The 18,344-nt window shown below is 41.1% G+C and overlaps 2 protein-coding genes across 3 annotated transcripts; both read left to right on the top strand.

Annotated features, from left to right (window-relative positions):
- Window positions 1–687: 687 nt before the first annotated feature.
- Window positions 688–11,333, top strand: LOC136428832 (peptidyl-prolyl cis-trans isomerase FKBP1A-like). Its single transcript, XM_066418614.1, has 6 exons — window positions 688–815; window positions 912–959; window positions 6,858–6,947; window positions 7,592–7,614; window positions 8,161–8,234; window positions 8,873–11,333. Exons 1-6 carry the CDS (start codon window positions 779–781, stop codon window positions 8,925–8,927), a joined length of 327 nt encoding a protein of 108 aa, XP_066274711.1. The 5' UTR covers window positions 688–778; the 3' UTR covers window positions 8,928–11,333.
- Window positions 11,334–11,445: 112 nt separating this feature from the next.
- On the top strand, window positions 11,446–15,423 carry LOC136428831 (kelch-like protein 24). Of its 2 annotated transcripts, none has more exons than XM_066418611.1 (2): window positions 11,446–12,205; window positions 13,060–15,423. In XM_066418611.1, the coding sequence occupies exon 2, from the start codon at window positions 13,069–13,071 to the stop codon at window positions 14,815–14,817; it is 1,749 nt and encodes a 582-aa protein (XP_066274708.1). In that variant the 5' UTR covers window positions 11,446–12,205; window positions 13,060–13,068; the 3' UTR covers window positions 14,818–15,423. The 2 variants fall into 2 exon arrangements, with proteins under 2 accessions (XP_066274708.1, XP_066274710.1); XM_066418613.1 differs by having other exon boundaries at window positions 13,044–15,423.
- The last annotated feature ends 2,921 nt before the right edge of the window (window positions 15,424–18,344 follow it).

The raw sequence follows: 18,344 nt of genomic DNA, 5'->3' as shown, positions 1-18,344 counted from the left end.
GCTAGGCACGGATACTTGCAAACAAGAGTCAGAAGGGTTTATTACGCTTGAAATTAGCCTTGCCCTGAATAACGGGTCCATAGGTGGCCTGTAGATGTTGCTTTCATGCACTTCAAGGGTATCCAGGTTTCTCGGGAACTGCGCTTTATCTATCATTATCATTATCCTCATACATTGAGAAGCCTTTTTGTATAAAAATGTTCTACATTTATAAGAAAAAAATAAAAGTAACGTTATGTGTTATATCTACTATTAACGTTAAGCATTGCAACGGGACCCTGGAAACTCTTTTTGCCATACTGTAAGAGGCGAAATGTACGCGGGGATTTAATTTCGCGGTAGGAATAAAATGGAGTGTTCGCGATGGTTTTTATGTTCGCGGTTTAAATAAGAAGGTAGGCGGGCATCTTTTTGCGAAAAGCGAGAATATAAAACCACCGCGCACATTTCGTCTTTTACAGTATCAGTTGGAGACCAGTTTGACGAGTTCGGAAGGGTGAGAATGACTACATCCGGGACCTTCCGGCTACGGCTGATTTTGCATGCAGAGGATGTGATGAGGGTTTGTCGCAAAGATACCTTCCATCGTTCGGTACGGTCAGAAATATGTTGCTATATGTAAAGAAAGAACGCGATTAGCACAATCTGAATCCATTGAATACATATGCATTTAAATAGTTGGTTCGATTGAGCACCAACGGATTATTGAGTATTCTGGAAACCCCCTTGAGAGCACTTCCACAAATTCGTCAGTCGAGCTGCACCAGTCACTGCAAAAATGGGAGTCGAAATAGAAACTCTGAAAGAAGGCGATGGTAAGATCACATCTTGACATTTGTCCTCGTCTGCGTGTTGATTGTGCATTTTGGGGTCTACTTGAAGGATTCTGATCCCCTCTTTTGCATTTTCAGGCCAAACCTTTCCGAAGAAGGGACAGAGGGTGGAGGTGCACTACGATGGTAAGTTGGGAGGGTGGAGTGTGGGGAGGGGGGCGGCATGGCCTGTCGCGGATCTATCGCCAATCTTCTGTGTATTAGCAGAGATTTCAGCAATCGTAACGTTTTGCATTGAATTATCCCACTCCTGTCTTCTTTGATATGCTTTGTGATGAAATCAGTGCAGATATTTTGATGTTTGACGGGCGCAAAGTCGAAGGTATGTCGGCTATGAAAGTTCCCGTGTCAGCTAGTAACACTAACACTTGCACCTGTCACGTGAGCTTACCTCACAACCCGCTCAAATTATGATATATATATGTACACGTGCCGAATTATGATATATATATACGTGCCAACACCATGCCAGTCATGCTACTAGATCATTAACTTACAGTTACATTATTTAAAAGGGATGTATTTTTAGTTACTAAATTATCAGTCCCTGAAATACCACTGCCAGTAAGTCAAAATGTAGTTTTGTCCCTAGTGAAACACGAGAGGCGAGTAGAAACAAACTCCTGGGGCCCGCCAGTCCACAGGCCGCACGTCTTAACCACTAGGCTTAAACGGTAGTAAAAGGTCTAGACCAGTTAGACTGGTCAGTTGGAGGCGATTGCACCCCACTGTTACACTAGCCTGGATGCCAGACTGTTTTCAGGGACTACACAGACCAGCTCGTTGTCTAAAGAGCCAACATGGGCATTGCCCCCAAGGAAGTTATAAATACAATAGTCCGTAACATGTAGATCACTTGATATATATTGTATAGAGAGGGTGCAAACTTTGGTAGTGCCTAGTGGGACACCTGGTTTTTCCAGCTGAGGGTTTTATCATGGTCTGGTGCCTTGGATCTGGCTTCCAGGCTATTTTGTCCACAGCCAGGATGCCAGACTACTAGCATTTCCAGGGCATACTCAGGACCCTGGAAACAAGCCTTGCATCCAGTCTATTTTGTCTGGTCATCCCCCTTCCACACACAACAATATGAAAGGGTAAGAATTCTTCTCCCTCTGTGGAGAAGCCCTTGACGCCAAAGGGATACAGGCGATTGAGGCCGTCCAGCACAGGGCCGCCCGTGTGACCCTGAATGACTACCAGCGGACTAGCAGTGTGACACAAATGCTCAATGACCTACAGTGGCCCCTTCTCTTCAAAAGGAGGAGGAACGCCCACCTCACCTTTTTCTACAGACTAGTTAACAATCACATTAATATAAACACTGACAGTCTACTGAAACCAGCTCAGGGGCACACTTGGGGAAGCAAGTCTCAAATTTCAAGCACTCAACGCCAGAACAGATACATACAAATATTCATATTTCCCCCGTACCATTCCCCAGTGAAATGCCCTGCCCGGCATGGTTGTGACGGCTCCCATGTGCACCGTTGAGTCTTACCGTGCAAGGCTGAGGCTGGAGGCCTGCCCGCCTTAGCCTGGGACCTTGCCCCCCCCCCCCCCTCCCCCCTACTTTGCCCCTCGCGGGGTCATCTGGGGGTATTTGAAGTTGACTTTTTTCCAGGAAGGTTGGATCAAATTATGATTGATTAGCTATTTAGATACAAACATTTGTTTATTGTGGCATGTTCAAATGTTTGCTGCAGGACTTTTGTTCCCTCAGTAGGTTTATACTCGTGACGGCTGGTGCATGCAACCGACTAAGTTTGTAAAGCCCATACAGATTCTATTATGTACATTGTAGATCATAATCTAGGACATTCCTAAGGAAGGAATGGCTTTTAGTCCAAACAAAAGGCTTTGAAATTAACAGTTTTTGCACATCCCTAGTCTACCTTCTTCCTCTCAGAATACCCCCCCCCCCCCTTCCATATCCATACACATGAACAAATGCACATCAGGGCTCACTGGTGCACCCAACCAAAACAAGAGCTTTTAAAAAAAGCTGGCGTTTCGGCTACGTTTATAAGTGTGAATTGTCTTTTCCCTTTACTTGAAGTAAAATCTGCCAGAGGAAGTCACTCAAGGGCTGTTCAGTCTATAAGAAAAATTGTCATTTTGGGAAATGAGTACTGTTTTAATAGAGAAAGGCAGATTGGGGAAAGCAATTTTGAAAAAGCTGGTCTTGGCCTACAACTTGTGCTTATTTGTAAAATGTATAATAGGCTCATTATAAAAGCTATCAATGTAATTATGTACATGGCACGCAATAAAACATAAAATTTGAAAAAGCACCATTGAATCATCAGCACTATGGTAATTAAGTGAAATAGAAGTTCATAACAGCTAAGGTTCTATCTAAAATGACTACCAAATGTCAAACAAATCAACAGCTACCTCATCCGTATTATTCTGGTTTCCGCATTTACAACATTTCTTCCTTATTTTCCTGGGTAATTTTGCTAAAATTCATGAAAATTCCCATAGTTTTGTGCCGAGGGGCGCCACTTTCCACGTCCGTGTTGTCTGAATGAAGTCGATACTGAACAATGGAGCATTTGCTACTGTAACAAAGAATCGTTGTTTTGCAAACAACATCAAGAGCCTCTGTTTACATCGGGGATAGAAGTTTAGTGGCGAGTGTTTTGCAAGAATCATCTTACCGCGCATAGGAGCCGCTGCACGGTATTTTCCATTACAATGAACAGAAAAATTCGAATGCCGGGTTTGGAATCTATGAAGTCCTGTTCATAAGACAAAGGCCTTGTATATATTAAATGAATATTTAAAAATAACAAATATAAAATATTTCTTTATTTATTAATGAAAAAAATGATATTCATAAATATGATATTGATAGATTAATATAATATCAATATATATTTTTGATATTCAATATCTAAAAAGAAAGAAAAAAATTCATGCACGGACACGAACCCGGATCTTCTGGGTCCGAAGTGCTTCGCGTTGCCAGATCGGCCAAGCTGCGATACGTATTTATATCCTTTGGACGTAATGCTATAACCTCACTATATGGTATCATTTATGCCGATTTTTGCTCGTTTTCTTGACGAAATCATTTTTTTTCTTCTGCAATCTTGTGGAATAGATGTAATATGGTCATTTTTCAGGATATCAAAGTCCGAAACCACAATGCAATGATATTTCCGAACAGTTGTAGCAGTTACATGCGGTCGCCGTCCTGTGTCACATGCAAATCTAGCGTGCCTGCCTTTTCGTGCTCTCTTGCCATATAAGGCAACGGCTATACAAGGATTTGAGAACGTATTGCCATATAAGGTCTTATTGTGTGCGACACAGTGTTGAACCAAGCTTCCCTGGTCCTTGCTTGAAGGTAAAAGCCGAAACGCAAAAAAATTAGGTGCACAGAAAGAATTTTGGGTGCACTACACAAAATAAAGTTAAATGTCAAGAGAAGTCCAATCTGTAGCTAACTATATAATACATCAAATAAACGTTATGTATAATTTGTACATTGTACCTTTACCCTATAGCCTACAGAAATATCTAGGTGCACTGGTCAAAAATTATGTGCACAGCTCTAATTTTGGGTGAACAAAGGTGCATATGCACACACTATTTCGAGTCCTGCACATGCATGCAAAGGAGAGGTAATGTACCATATGACATAACATATACAACTCATTAATGCACTCACACACACACTTTGCATAGATTTTCCCTAGGATGTAATTCTTTGTACGCAAAGACGTGTGCTAGGTAATATTATCAACCCCTGAAGTGAAACCCAACAGTAAATAGTGTATTAATATCACTGAAATGGAACTTTTGAAACCAAACTTGAACTTAGAGCCTACCCCTTCCTCCATTTGTACATCTCTTATCTGTGATGTCTTAAAAACAGTGAAACTTTGTTTTTCTGCAAATGCCAATGTCGTTCTGTGAATGGAAAGTATGTCAAGTATGTGACATTTGTCCCAGTGATTTCTCCACACCCCAGCTGCATGCATGGCAGTGTTGAAGCTCAGATAATCAGACTCGCTTGGTGTTAGTGGATATGTCCCAAATACCAGCTTTGGAACTCACATTTTTTATGCCTTAAGGCCACGCCAATTTATTTTGTTGCTTCTGGGAATAGCCTGTCTTGTTTATCCCGTTTTGAAAAAAAAATTGGGTCACTATTCCCATTCACAAATTTTAAGTCCCAATTTTACTATCTGTTCAGTTGTAAAGCTTGATAGCCACCAAAATAGATTATAAAGGCCTGCACATACTGAAAAAGTGTGGTCACATTGATCATAAGTTATGATTTTTCTGAAAAATCTGAGAAGCAACAAATTGAATTGGTGTGGCCTAAGCCACTCCCACTTTTCTCTATCACGTAAGCTATGTTCAGTGCAGTGCAGGGGTTGGGGTTTTGTTCGCGTGAAGAATTTTCGCGTTCGCGTGGAAAATTTTCGCGTGGAAAATTTGAAATGGAGAATTTATCTATAGGTTCAAAATATCAAAGTAATTTTATCATCAAATTTTTTTTCCCTTGGGAATAGACTTGAGTCCCTTGGGAATAGCACAGACCAAACCACACCACACCCTGCCCACACCCATGCAGTGAAAAAGTTTGCCTGTAATTTTGATCATTTGCTCATTAAAATACGCTAATTAGTTGATCAGAAGGGAATTGAAGGTTTACAAGTCTAAGGTTCCACACCCAAAAAATTTCAAAGGATTTTTGAAATTTAAAAAATACAAAAAAACAAGTTGATTCCCAAGGGACTCAAGTCTATTCCCAAGGGAGAAAAATTTTGATGCTAAAATTACTTTGATATTTTGAATCTATAAATAAATTCTCCATTTCAAATTTTCCACGCGAAAATGTTCCACGCGTACGCGAACATTCTTCACGCGAAAAAAACCCGTTCCCCAGTGCAGGTTACATGTAGGTAAAGGTAGATATAGCAGAAATACAACTTCAATTTTACGTGCACTGATCTGCATATGCAGGTGGTATTCTGAACCCTAATAGAATGGTACAATGTATATTATTATTAGTCATCCAAGGTTTGAAATTTTTCCCTTTGATAAATACATGCTTTTAGTAGACACCAAAAGAAAAAGTAACTGGTAGCTGTAAGTTTTGACCCAAAGCAAAGTCTGGAATTGTTTGCACAAGTGGGATAGACCAATAGATACAGTTGTAATGTTGGCTTTTCACACTTTGTATCACTGAGGCAGGGATGTCCCTATAGCTCAACAGATAGCAGCCTCACAGTTGAGCTCCTGGTTCCAATTAGTTGCTAAATGGGAGACTCTGGTTCAATCTGGGGCAGAACATCTGGGTTGGAGCTGCAGAAGGGACGTAAAATGGAGCTCCCGTGTTCAAGGAGGTGCCTCAAGCTCATAGAGGGGTTAGCAACCCCTCCCTGTGAAAATGTACCCTGCTACTGAAGCAGCAAGAAAACTGACCTATAGCTATGTGCCACCATGCACTACAACTTGTGCAAGGGTCTGAACGAATGTCATCAGCCATTCTTTTGGAGGGACTGTCAGATTTAGCTGATCCACTCACCCCAGAAAGGACCCCTATTTTTTTCGATAAGTATGGTGGGATCTTTCACCTGCTCAAGGTATGGCTCTCCTCAAACACGGGACCTCCATTTAACACTCTGTCCAAGGGACATCCCTAACCGAAGCTTGGTACTCATTTTCACCTGAGTGAAGTAAGGAAATTCTTGCCAACGGGACAAGTCAGAGGACCTAGGATTTGAACCCAGAACCTCTGGGTTCTGGGCCAAACACCCTGCCATTACTCCACCATAACGCCACAGTATTAATGAGATGAACTGGTTCATTAGATACATAACACACTAAAAAGTACATCGACTAGGCCATAGGGCTAAATTGCAGTGTACTATGATACATACTAAGATCGCCTGGAAAGACTGCTAAATACTTAACACGTTAAATACTTAACACGTTATTTACATCTAAAAGTCATTGACAGAAATTTTCACAAAGCGTTAATCGTTTGATTTCTGTTACCAGGAACGCTGACTGATGGGAAGAAGTTTGACTCCTCTCGTGACAGGAAAACACCCTTCTCCTTTAAAGTGGGCATGGGCGAGGTCATCAAAGGTAACGTTGTGCTTTGTAAATTACGATGGTTTTTATGTACCTAGAATATTGTATAAGTTGTTATACTGTCCATGTCTAATTCCACTGTAAAAGTAATGTCTTTTTTATCAGCATGGCTAGCCCTTTCAAATAGCCACAGGCTAGTTGGGCAGCCCTGGCTGTGGGAGCTGTTCAAACAGCCAAACCAATAAATAGATAGAAAAACATTGTGCTTCATATACACTTGTAGTTAAGTAAGTTGTCCAAATGTTCGTGATTGAGTGGGTACGTACGTCAGGGTTCTGATCAGCCTTAACATTTAGTATGTTGTCTCAATCTGTCCCAAACTTGTGCTCATTTTCTTACCCTATTTTGAAATTTGATTGATTTTATTCCGAATCAGTACTGTAAATTCAATAATTTTTGCATGGACTTTATTTCGCAGTAGAAGGAGAAAGAAGGCTTTTAAGTCTAAAGTGGAAAGTAATATTTGCAGTGTCATTTATTCCAGTAGGTCACCAGAAAAGCATGAAAATGAAACAACTGCAAACATTTCGAGATTCACAGTAGTGCAAAAGCATGTCAAAAATGCAGATACTTGAATGTGCCATCCTGTAGCATCTTCCTGTTTTATTCAAAGTGTGTTTGTTTTTTCTGTGTTTCAGGCTGGGACGAGGGAGTTGCTAAGGTAAGAAATGGACAGCTAACGCAAGAATAGAATTGAAAGTTAGATGTTTACCAAAGCTTGACATACCCAAAACACTTGCCCACCCCCCACCCGGTTGTGAATTATGACATAACCCTTATTACATAAGTGCGCACGTGTGTGCCAAGCATTGACTGTGGTGTGCCAAGTATTGACTGTGTTTAACCTTTAACACACTGAAGTAGCCGTTTGGCACCCAATTGCCTATTGGTTATACAGAGTTAGGCAGCAGGGAGAAGGTTAAGGTAGTCCAGATGGTATACTGTCACGTCCAAGTCCTTCACATCTTAGTTACATGCATGCCAGAGTGTGTTGTGCCAACATATGCGGCAAAGACAAGAATGTAGTTCTGAGTCTAAGTCAACACAATCAAAGCAGCACAAGAAGAACGTTTCCTCTTTAATGTAGATCCAAGGTTGAAAGATCAACAGCTATGAGAGGAAGTTTTTCTCTGTAATGTTTGACCATGTTTGTGCCTTTGTGTTCCATCCTTGTCTCGTTCTAAAGTTGATGGTACTCCTGTTTCAGATGAGTGTGGGGCAGAGAGCCAAGCTGACCTGTTCGTCTGACTACGCATATGGCCCAAAGGGATACCCCGGCGTATATCCTTTCCCACGTTTATCAACCATAAAATCATCCTATAAGTAATTTCATGGTTTAAAATGCGCATGTGCAGCGAGATGCATTGTGGGATATGTGTCAATGGTGAAAGCCGCGTACTTATATATACTGTAGTTATAGACAGTTCTTGTCTAGAACTGCTGCTTCACACATGGCCAGATATGTTTTTTTTAGTCTCAGTGGCCTTGAACTACTATTAGTACTAAGTACATTACCCAAAATGCATCTTACTGCTCATGTGAAGTTCAAGTTCAGGGGTGCCTACATTGTAGGTATTCATGATGCAAATTTTACAGAATTCATACAAGTTTTACGGAAAACATTTATGGAATTCATGCAATTCACCTCTGAGAAATATACAAATTTTACGGAATTTCTACGAGTTTCAGGGAATACATACATTCACATTGCTATTAGTAAAACTTGTATGAATTCCGTAAAATTTGTGTGTTTCTTGGTAGTGGATCAGATGAATTTTGTGATATTTGTATGAGTACTTGGGCAACCCTGAATCCGTGAACAGGCTTGTTATTCATTGATTGTTAAGCTTTCCATGGCAATGTGTTTGCATGTTTTTAAGATTGACATTTTATTGTGATTTGACCTTAACCTGTCTCACTATCCCACCCAACGCAACCCTGATCTTCGATGTGGAGCTCCTCAAGATTCTATGAGAGTCTGCTGTTGCCATGGCTACCAGATGAACCACGCTTTTTCTCAAAAAAATTTATCCCAAAAAATTCCTAGGAGTAGCTCCCTTCTCAAATGTGTGTTGATGTGTGCCTGGTCCATTTCTTTCTCTTCCGTTCAATTTTTTTTTTTCAACCTAGAAAGCCTTTTACAAAAACTCATACTGGACAAATTATGCAGTGTTGTTTTAGAAGACATTGATATCAAAATCCATGTTTTTTTTCCTGGTGGACAAAAGTGAGCTCAACATCTCACCAGTGTGCTCCCAATAGGGCAGATTACGATCCCTTTTAAACATGTTTTCTTCTGGCTACATACATGATGAAGAGAGTCACAATAAGAAGAATGCCGTAATGTTCAGATAGCAACCTTGGTATTTGAAATCCAACATAGGAGGGACGGCAGCAAAATGTCCTCAGAGAGGGAAGTTCAGCTTTTTTTTAAAGAAATCTTCTTCAAAACAGTTTTATCATATATGCAGTTGCTAGCTTGCATGTAGGATCTGGTCCCATTGCTCTGCTACTGTATGCTACCCCTAAAATCAGGGTAGAGCTGTGCATCATTAAGAGATTTTCTTTGCAGCTTGCAAGCCCATGGACCTCAATATGTCTGCTTGTAGTACCCGTCTATTTGGTCTTAAAATTATCCGGCTTATTAAAAGACTCACTTAAGAACTTTTAGGGTTCAGCCAAGATGAGCCCACAAATTGTACAAGAAGAATCTCATATATATTTTGTTTCATTTTTTCGTAGACAATTCTTCGAAAGACAGCTGTGAATGATCATGAAGTACATGACTTGGTTCAATGTATCTTCTCAATGTATCGAGATTTTCTGTATGTTTTTCTACATCACATACTAGCTCACTGCCACCACAGATTCTTCTCTTTTTAGTCTCAACCATGGAACTGTAGCCAATTTAAAAGATCTTTTATAACATGTTCATCTCTGCTAACATGATCGAAAAATTGCAAGTCTATAATCACAACCCAAGTACATGTAGCAGATTGCACTTAAGAAATGTGTGCCTTTTCTTACAGATGTTTCAGTAGGTAGCCGTTCTGTCTTAGCTCAGCACTTTCATTGTTTGATGTTTTGATAAGGTTTACTCTGTCGTAGTTAAAACATGTAAGCCAAGACTGTGGAGTAGGGAGCTAGATTTACCTCAATGAAATTATGGGTAGGGATTCTGCACATGGTGCAACCATAATGTAGCGCTTGTGGTAACTGGCAAATAACGTAGTGCAAAGAAGTACATATGATACATATGTAATCAAGAATAGTGCTGGGGATTGGGGCAGTGTCAAAGAAATGAAAGCAAAGATAGATTTTTAGCATTAGTTCATGTTGTCTTCATATAACCATGCACATAAGTATCTTCCACCTACCTTTACATGTACATCAATATCTAGGGATTGTGCAACCATAGGCTCTATCATAACAAGGGAACAAACTTCTTTCCATTTTACTCTTGTTGGACAAGCAGTCTCAAGTTGTTGACACTTGTAGCAATCTACATAATAACTGAACAAAATCTAGTATTTGGCATCTCATGTTACATGCATAAGAGGCAATAGGTTCAAAAGGATATTCACATGTAATACTTGATTCTGTTTGAAGAAACAGTTTGACTTCTTAACAAGGGAGCTTTAGATACTTTAAGGTTGTACACATGTAGATTGATCAGCTTGTGGTTGTATAAGATGTGTGTAATACATTACCTTATTAGGACCTGTTTGTTTCCAATGGTTTTGACCAATAGGCTTCGTTCACAGTTTGACCTGTGCATGTGCAGTGAGATGTATTGTGGGTACTATGTCAAAGTTGAAGTTCCCAAGACATGTCTGGACATGTAGTAAGCATGGTCTAGATAAGTTTTGCAAGTTATGATTAGGGGCCTTCACCTTTGACATACATGTATTACCCGCAATGCATCTTACTGCGGTTTGTGTGTTCATGTGCAGTTTAGACAATGAATCGGCTTATACTCTAGCATAGCCCAAGCCAGAGTGTACAGCTTGCACTTGCCAGTCCCTGGGACTTTCCTGTACATCAACAGCAGCGCATTCAGTGGCTTCACTCAAGTTCCTCCAAACTTTTCATCGTTTTTTTTTTTAAAAATCTATAAAGTAGAATATTCCCTGTGATTGCAGTAACACGCTTCATCAGAGGCATTGCTTGGGAACAGCAGTAAGAATACATGTTAGGCTTTCCTTGTTTGTTTGTGTGTGTGTGTGAGTGGGGTAATGGTTAGGGTTATGGTTATGGGACAGAAGAGCATACAATGTATCATTGTATTCTGCATGTCGCTGTTGATAACATCAGTACAAGAACGCTGTTCTGTCCATGTGACAATCATGGTAGAGTCACCAATAAATGTTCCAAGTTTCAGAGTGACTTTGTGTGTTTATGTTTAAGTATGGAGTTATGTTTTGGATTTAGATCCACGAAACAGACTAGATGTATTGGTACTGTATATACATTTTACAACTCTATTGAACCTCCATGATAGATTTTCCACCTGCCAAGAGTTACATATCATGTTTTAAGTCCTATTACTGAAAAGTAAAAACACTGGAATTTTGTACTGTATTTTCCCTAATTACTTATGCAAATTATGCGCTAATTTCAATCTCAATGTGTACATCTTTATCTAAGCTACCTGCATGCCAAATATCATTGAAATCCATTGTTCCTTTGTTTGTTCATCCTTGAAAGATTTTAACAAAACATCCCTGCAGTACCAAAGCAAGCTACTTAGTACTTGGTGGCTTACACCACATATTCCTTACATCAAAAGTTATACGCCAAAAAATCAACGCCATAGCACGCCTGGACAAAAGATACAAATAACGGAAAAACTATGGTCACAAACCAGGGGGCCCAAAATCGACGTTGACCTTTGTCTTCCCAAGACCTTCAGACATACCAAATATCTTTACGGTCCATCCAGAGGTTCTCAAGTTATGCAGACCACAAAATACAGAAACACCCACAGACAGGCCAAATACTGTATCATCATGTTTCTTGGAGGTATCAATCTAACGTCCATTTTTCATGGAGGTAATAATTGCAGCTGTTTTATAATCTGCGACCCCTCTCATGATTTGGACTATCCCAGGAATGACCTTTGAACTTCCTGGAACTTCCCGCCCTTTTTGCTTGCAGGCCTGGACACTCGGACGTGCTGTGGCGCGGGAGCTGAAAAAGATCGACTACGGATCGAAACAGCCATTGATTTCCTTGAACTTTTGCACTGTGAGGTAGGAACACATTACTGACTATCCCTTTTACAACGTTATTATATAACGTGGAATATGCTGTGTTATATTACTTTCCTGGAAGACATTTCGTGGGTGACGGCCGCATCTGTTACTACTTAGCTAGTGCGAAGCGCTGTGCTGTTTCTCACCAAATGTCTTTTCAAAATGACCCCCAACCTCTCTCTCCAAACCTGAACTAAATAATTTGGATCAATTTGCACAAGGAGGTTAAATACCTCCTTGATTTGGACAAGGATTTGGTGTACGTACCGCGATGTCCTCGTTGTTTGTTTCTGCCCCATCTTTAGTTAATAGGCTATGTTGATTTGGTTATATGGATGACATCCTCAGGGAACCCAAAAACTGATGAGAAAAAATTTATAAAAAGAGGACTAAAGAAATGTTTGCCAAAAAAATGTACCTCAATTTCATAATATGAAATCTACTTGGTCAGGAAGGTTGAAAAAATGAAACGCATCGAATTTCACTTCTTCAAAGCTTCATTCTAGGACATTAGTGATCATTAGTGGTAAATGATGGAAATTTCATATTTGGAACATGTGTGATGTAATATAATGTGTCATTAACCATTCATGAAATATGTAGACGTGGCAGTTATTGCATTAATAGAATATTTCAGGGAGGTGCGAGGTCTCTGAATTCTTGTTGATAGTACAATGTAGAATTCAGCAAAAATAGGGTCGGTGATTGAATAATCGACCAGGGGATTCAGCCTGAGATGAGGGTATCATTTTCCCCTAGGTTGCAATCTGTACTCTATTCTTTGACCGGCATATTCCTCTGGCATATCATTCAGTACAGTCTAACGATGCAGAAGTTCTGGTGTTTTGCAGGATTGAGGGATGATGGCAGAGACCCAGAGATCACAGGCACCAGTTAACTTCTGCCACAATCCACATGCAGACGCCCTCTTGCAGGGCTTACAGGAACTGCGATCTGACAACCTACTGACAGATGTTGTCCTTTGTGTCTCTGGAAAAGAGATACCATGCCATAGAAGTGTTCTAGCTGCTTGCAGTGAATACTTTCGTGCAATGTTCTGTAGTGGACATCACGAGAGCAAGGAGCACAAAGTAACCATTCACGAAGTCTCCCCTGGTGCCTTGCAGCTTCTTGTTGACTACGCATACACATCTAAGGTCACCATCACAGAAGACAATGCTGTGAAACTGCTAGAAGGGGCCAACTTCTTCCGGTTCCCACCTGTGCGTGATGCTTGTGTGACTTTCATATTAAATAATCTGAGTGCCAAAGACTGCCTGCAGATACTGCAGGTTGGCAACATGCTGTCCTGCCCAGACCTGGAGAAGAAAGCGAGGTTGTGTGCCTTGAATGAGTTTGCAGCAGTCAGCAAAACACCAGAGTTCCTTTCTATGACTAAGGACCAGCTCATCACACTTATCTCATCTGACGACCTCAATGCCACAGAAGAAGTCGTGTATGAAGCAGTGATGGCATGGATCAACCACGACACCAGGAAGAGAAAGAAGGAGATGAGAGAGCTGATGGAACTGGTCAGGTTCCCTTTCATGGATAAGCTGTACTTCATGGAAAATGTGGAGAGAAATGGGGTTGTTCGCAAGTCTTGCCAGGATATCTTGACAGAAGCTCACAGGTGCCAGCACTTTCCAGGAGAGGTCCGGTCGCCACGCTCCTGTCCTCGCCGTGCCAGTGGTCTGAGGGAGACAGTCGTGGTCATTGGAGGGGAAGAACCCTACAGAGATGGTCATTTCTCCCACTTCATCACAATGACCAGTGATGCTGAGCCAACTATCTCAAGTTGGAATGATTTGACCAAACCAACTGAGAGTGAGACCTTTTATTACTATCAGTATCCTGATGATATACCATATGTGGCTGTTCTGGGCACAAGTGACATTGTCATGTGTATTGGCGAGGATGTATGGCTGTACCAGCCACAGCTGGACTTCTGGTTCAAGATTGCTCAGATGAAGTTACCGCGGCGTTATCATGGGTTGGCAGTGTTATATGGTAAGGTGTATGCAATTGGTGGTACTGAAATTGAAAGATCACAGGGATTTACAGATTCAGTTGAGGTCTATGACCGAAGGCTGAACGTGTGGACAGAAGGTGTTCCTCTCCCAGAACCAAGGTGGGATCATGCTGTTGCAGTGTTAGACAGCAGTATATATGTGATGGGTGGTTCGGATGATAGTTACGCTAAACCAACCACCATGTACTGCTTCAATCCAGGAGACTTGCAGTGGAAAGCAATGGGGGACATGCCTGAAGCAGCTCGCAATGCCAATGTAACTACCACAGTCTTAAATGGAAACATCTACATGACTGGGATACATTCATCCATTTACTGTTACACCCCCAGCAAAGACGGTGGTCTCTGGAGTAAGGTAGCATCAGGTGTTCCATCTGGTTGTGGAATGACTGCGTTCGGGGGGAAGGTTTACTGCTATGGAGGCTTTGATGAAACAGAAGGGGAAAGTGCAGCTGTCATGTGCCTTGATCCAGACAGCCAGTCACTCAGTCTTGTGGGAACCATGGCCAAGCCTGTATCCTACGCTACTTGCATCACAATACTTAAGTACTGTATTGCTGATGTTCAACATCAATAGACAGCCCCACATTAAGATGTTTAAAGCCACAAGTTGCCTTTTGGTACAATAGTTGTTGAATGATTGGTCCAACATCATTTGGCTCAAGAAAAATGTTGATGGTTGTGTTCCTGTAGCTCCTTGGCAGAGAAAAGTAAACGATGATTGATATGAGAAGACTACATTACTTGATCAATGCCCCTACTTGAATGTTAGATTAGTAAAGTTTATTTACTGCCTCATGTTGCCATTTGAATTGCTATTTTCGTGTATTATTGTACATCGGTGTAGAATACAAACCATAAAAATCATGTATTGAAATCTTCTAGCACATATCTCTGTAATGATTTTGTAATTGAAAGTACACTTTTTTAATATAACTTAGGCTATTTGATTTAACTGTGTGGAGCCTGTTTGAATTTAATAACTACAGGAATATAAAGCTGGTAACACAAATTGAACCACAGAACATGGTGCATGAAACAAGCAACAAACTTTTAATTGATATAAATGGAGGTAGGTTGTCTTTTTCTTCTTAAATTCGTCCTCAGTGTTCACATCCCTACATAGAAACAGAAAAGCCTGGCGTCATTTATTGCTTGACCTTAGTAAACGTGTTTATACTTAGTTGCCCTGTAGATTGTTCCATGTTTCAGAGTGACATATTTCCAGTATAGTGTTATGTTTGGGATTTAGATCCACGTACCACAACAGAACTTTCACATATAACATACTTAATGTGCATGTTAAGTTGTTTAAGCTCCCCCCCCCCCAGGTTGAGTTATTTCTAAAACCTATGCTATAACTCTATGAGATCACATAGATATGTTATTCCTGAAGCCAAACAGATATGACATCTGACGATACACGTGCTTCTTTAGAAGTAACGTTACTTAACCATAAGGATTTTAGAATTTGGGACTCAGGTTAACTAGATACGGTATATCGGAGACCAGATGGAACATAACTCTTAGCATAGCCAGTCTGATCGTCCTAGATGTGCTTTGCAACTACGCCGACATGCGACTGACTATTGAACTGCAACTCCAGTAGCGTCAATTCCAAGGTATCTCGGTGTACGTTTTAACGTTACAGGGTGATGTAAATCGCACTATTGGTCGCATGATTTCGCTCGCACTGCCGCTTGCGGTGCATGGCTGTGGGTGACATAAAGCATGATCTCATCCATACTAAAACACATTTCACATGCTGTTTTTCTAGATTCACTCATGTTCATCATCATTCCAAATTATGCCTGAGAATGTGTTTATAGAACTATGAATATAAAAATAGAAAGTCAAGGGCCTGTTTTCTCCGTGTTCTTTTTTCTTCTTTTTGAGAGCCACTCCAACACCACTCACATCGATAAAGTTTTCTTTTGATAGTTACCTCAATTTGTTGAACCATGTGGAGGTCAAGGGCCTATCATTTCTGTGCTAGATTTCTTTAAGAGCCGCTTCAATGCCACACGATATCGAAGAATTATCCATGAACAGTGTTTCGTGAGGAAAAAACACGCTCGATCTCTTCGTTCTAAAGCGCGCGTTTTCCAATAAAACTAACGCAGGGGACGGGATATGGAGTACATACCTAGTTGTACTTCTCTAGCTCTGAACTTATAACGTGCTGTTTCCACCGAATCTGTTTGTATAGCCATCAGCAGATTCTATTTTTGAAAAGACTCATACGCCTTAGTATTTGATCCTGTCCAAGATCTGAGCATGACCTTCAGACCTATCCTTTGTACTGACAAACAGATTACTTTCTCGTTATGCCAAGGGCACAAAGCTTATAACGACATCGACCCGTTGTTTTCCTTCCTTTAACGGTTGAGTCTCCAAACCAAACGAAGCTCAAATGAAATGGCGGCTCACGTTTTTTCCCGAGGCAGCGGGATAGCCACATCGACCACAACAGACCGCTCTTCCATCATTTTTGATGAGCGATCCGTAACTTCGGACGCGTGTGTATGACTTTCTGATCACCCGGCCGCCTCCGCTGCGAACTGTCCGTGCTCATAAGGCCATGTTGATTTGATTATATGGATGACATCCTCTGGGAACCCCAAAACTGATGCGAGCGTGCCAATCAAAATATTTTTTAAAAAAACCGTTACCTTCATGAAATCTACTAGTCTGTATAACGCAAACTCCAGCTGTCCGGGGGTTTCTCTCCCCGCTTGGGTTGTGAGGTGGTTACAGGGCGGCGAGCGGTCACATGAGGCTTGATTGAATTCAGGCTAGAAATCTACGTGGCCAGGAAGCTTGAACAAATGGCTAAACGCACAAATAATGGATTCTTCATTTTTGGTCTGTCACATCTTCTTCTTTGAGTTTGGCATTCTACACATTAGTATCCGTTTTACGAACTATCATTCTGCAATTTACAGCATACATTTGCTCATTTTGTAGCTGCTTTGCACGATTTAAAGTATGGTAGAAAACTTTTTTTTTCTTTAAAAACGGACGAAAATTGCTGCGCGCGCGGACGTCATCCATGGAATCACATCAACTTGGCCTAAGCCGAGTTATTGGCAGCTGGCTCAACGAACACGAAAACGATAGCCTACGCCGGTGTTCTGAGCAGTTTGGAATCCCGGTTGTTTTAGGTGATTGATGTGGTGAGGTGAAGCATGTCCGGAGGTGCCTTCCTGAGGGACGCTTCAAACGCAGGGGGTTACTCCCTGCGGGCCCACTTGCGTCTATGGTGGCTAATATTCCTGGTTACCAACTGAGCACGTAACTATCACTGATATGACTTAGCAAGTTGTAACGGACGGGCTTTTATAAAACAGCGACCTAAGGGCAAATACTCAATTGCCTCGTGTTGTACTTGAGCCATAAACTCGAATTGCTTTGTCAACAAGAAAAATACAGTATCAGCACAGAAGAATTGTTAAGTCCATAGATGATTGATGTATAGGAGGATTTTACAGAAATACAAGAGAGGAACTCAGACCACAGCTGACGCAATAAATGAATGAAAGGCATTATCGTACATTCGTGCCCCGAAGAAGGGCTAGGTACAGGTCGCCTAACATGAACCTAACTAATATATATGTTACATATACAGTGAAATATATACAATACATAGCTTAAACGTTACATAGTAGACAAAGGTGATAATGATAAATGAGCATCTTGCTATCTAGGACTAAACTACTTTTTAATGGTAACTGCGTGTTGCTGTATTGCATTGTATTGTATTGATAACCTAGTAGTACACGTAGGCTTGCTTGTATCTATATCGGGAGATGGCGGTAGCCCTCTAACACACAACTAGCGGTCTCGTGATTGGGCGTAAATCGTGGACACAGCTATTAGGTAATTTTGGATCCTGACCAGGGAGCGTAGAGCTGCCAACGATACTGCCGAAAATACCTCACCCATAAATCACCACACAATCCCTATCGCTACTTCACTACGTTACTATCGCCTCTCAACAAAACCAAACATGTCCAAGACAAAAGATATGAAAAAGGATGTCCTGTTGCAGTGCCAATGAAAGCTACAAGGGGGCCAAAATCAACCTTAACGTACCCACATACC

This window comes from Branchiostoma lanceolatum, chromosome 2 (assembly GCF_035083965.1).
Source record: "Branchiostoma lanceolatum isolate klBraLanc5 chromosome 2, klBraLanc5.hap2, whole genome shotgun sequence".
In the NCBI taxonomy this organism is placed as follows: domain Eukaryota; kingdom Metazoa; phylum Chordata; class Leptocardii; order Amphioxiformes; family Branchiostomatidae; genus Branchiostoma; species Branchiostoma lanceolatum.
The sequence above is the reverse complement of the archived record's forward strand: the minus strand, read 5'-3'. Positions and strand labels throughout refer to the sequence as shown.

Excerpts from the sequence above, each read along its gene's own strand:
- LOC136428832 (XM_066418614.1), top strand. The coding sequence starts at position 779 with ATGGGAGTCGAAATAGAAACTCTGAAAGAAGGCGATG. Across the intron at positions 6,948-7,591 it reads CATGGGCGAGGTCATCAAAG|GCTGGGACGAGGGAGTTGCT; the intron begins GTAACGTTGTGC and ends TCTGTGTTTCAG. Across the intron at positions 7,615-8,160 it reads GGGACGAGGGAGTTGCTAAG|ATGAGTGTGGGGCAGAGAGC; the intron begins GTAAGAAATGGA and ends CTCCTGTTTCAG.
- LOC136428831 (XM_066418611.1), top strand. The coding sequence starts at position 13,069 with ATGATGGCAGAGACCCAGAGATCACAGGCACCAGTTAACTTCTGCCAC.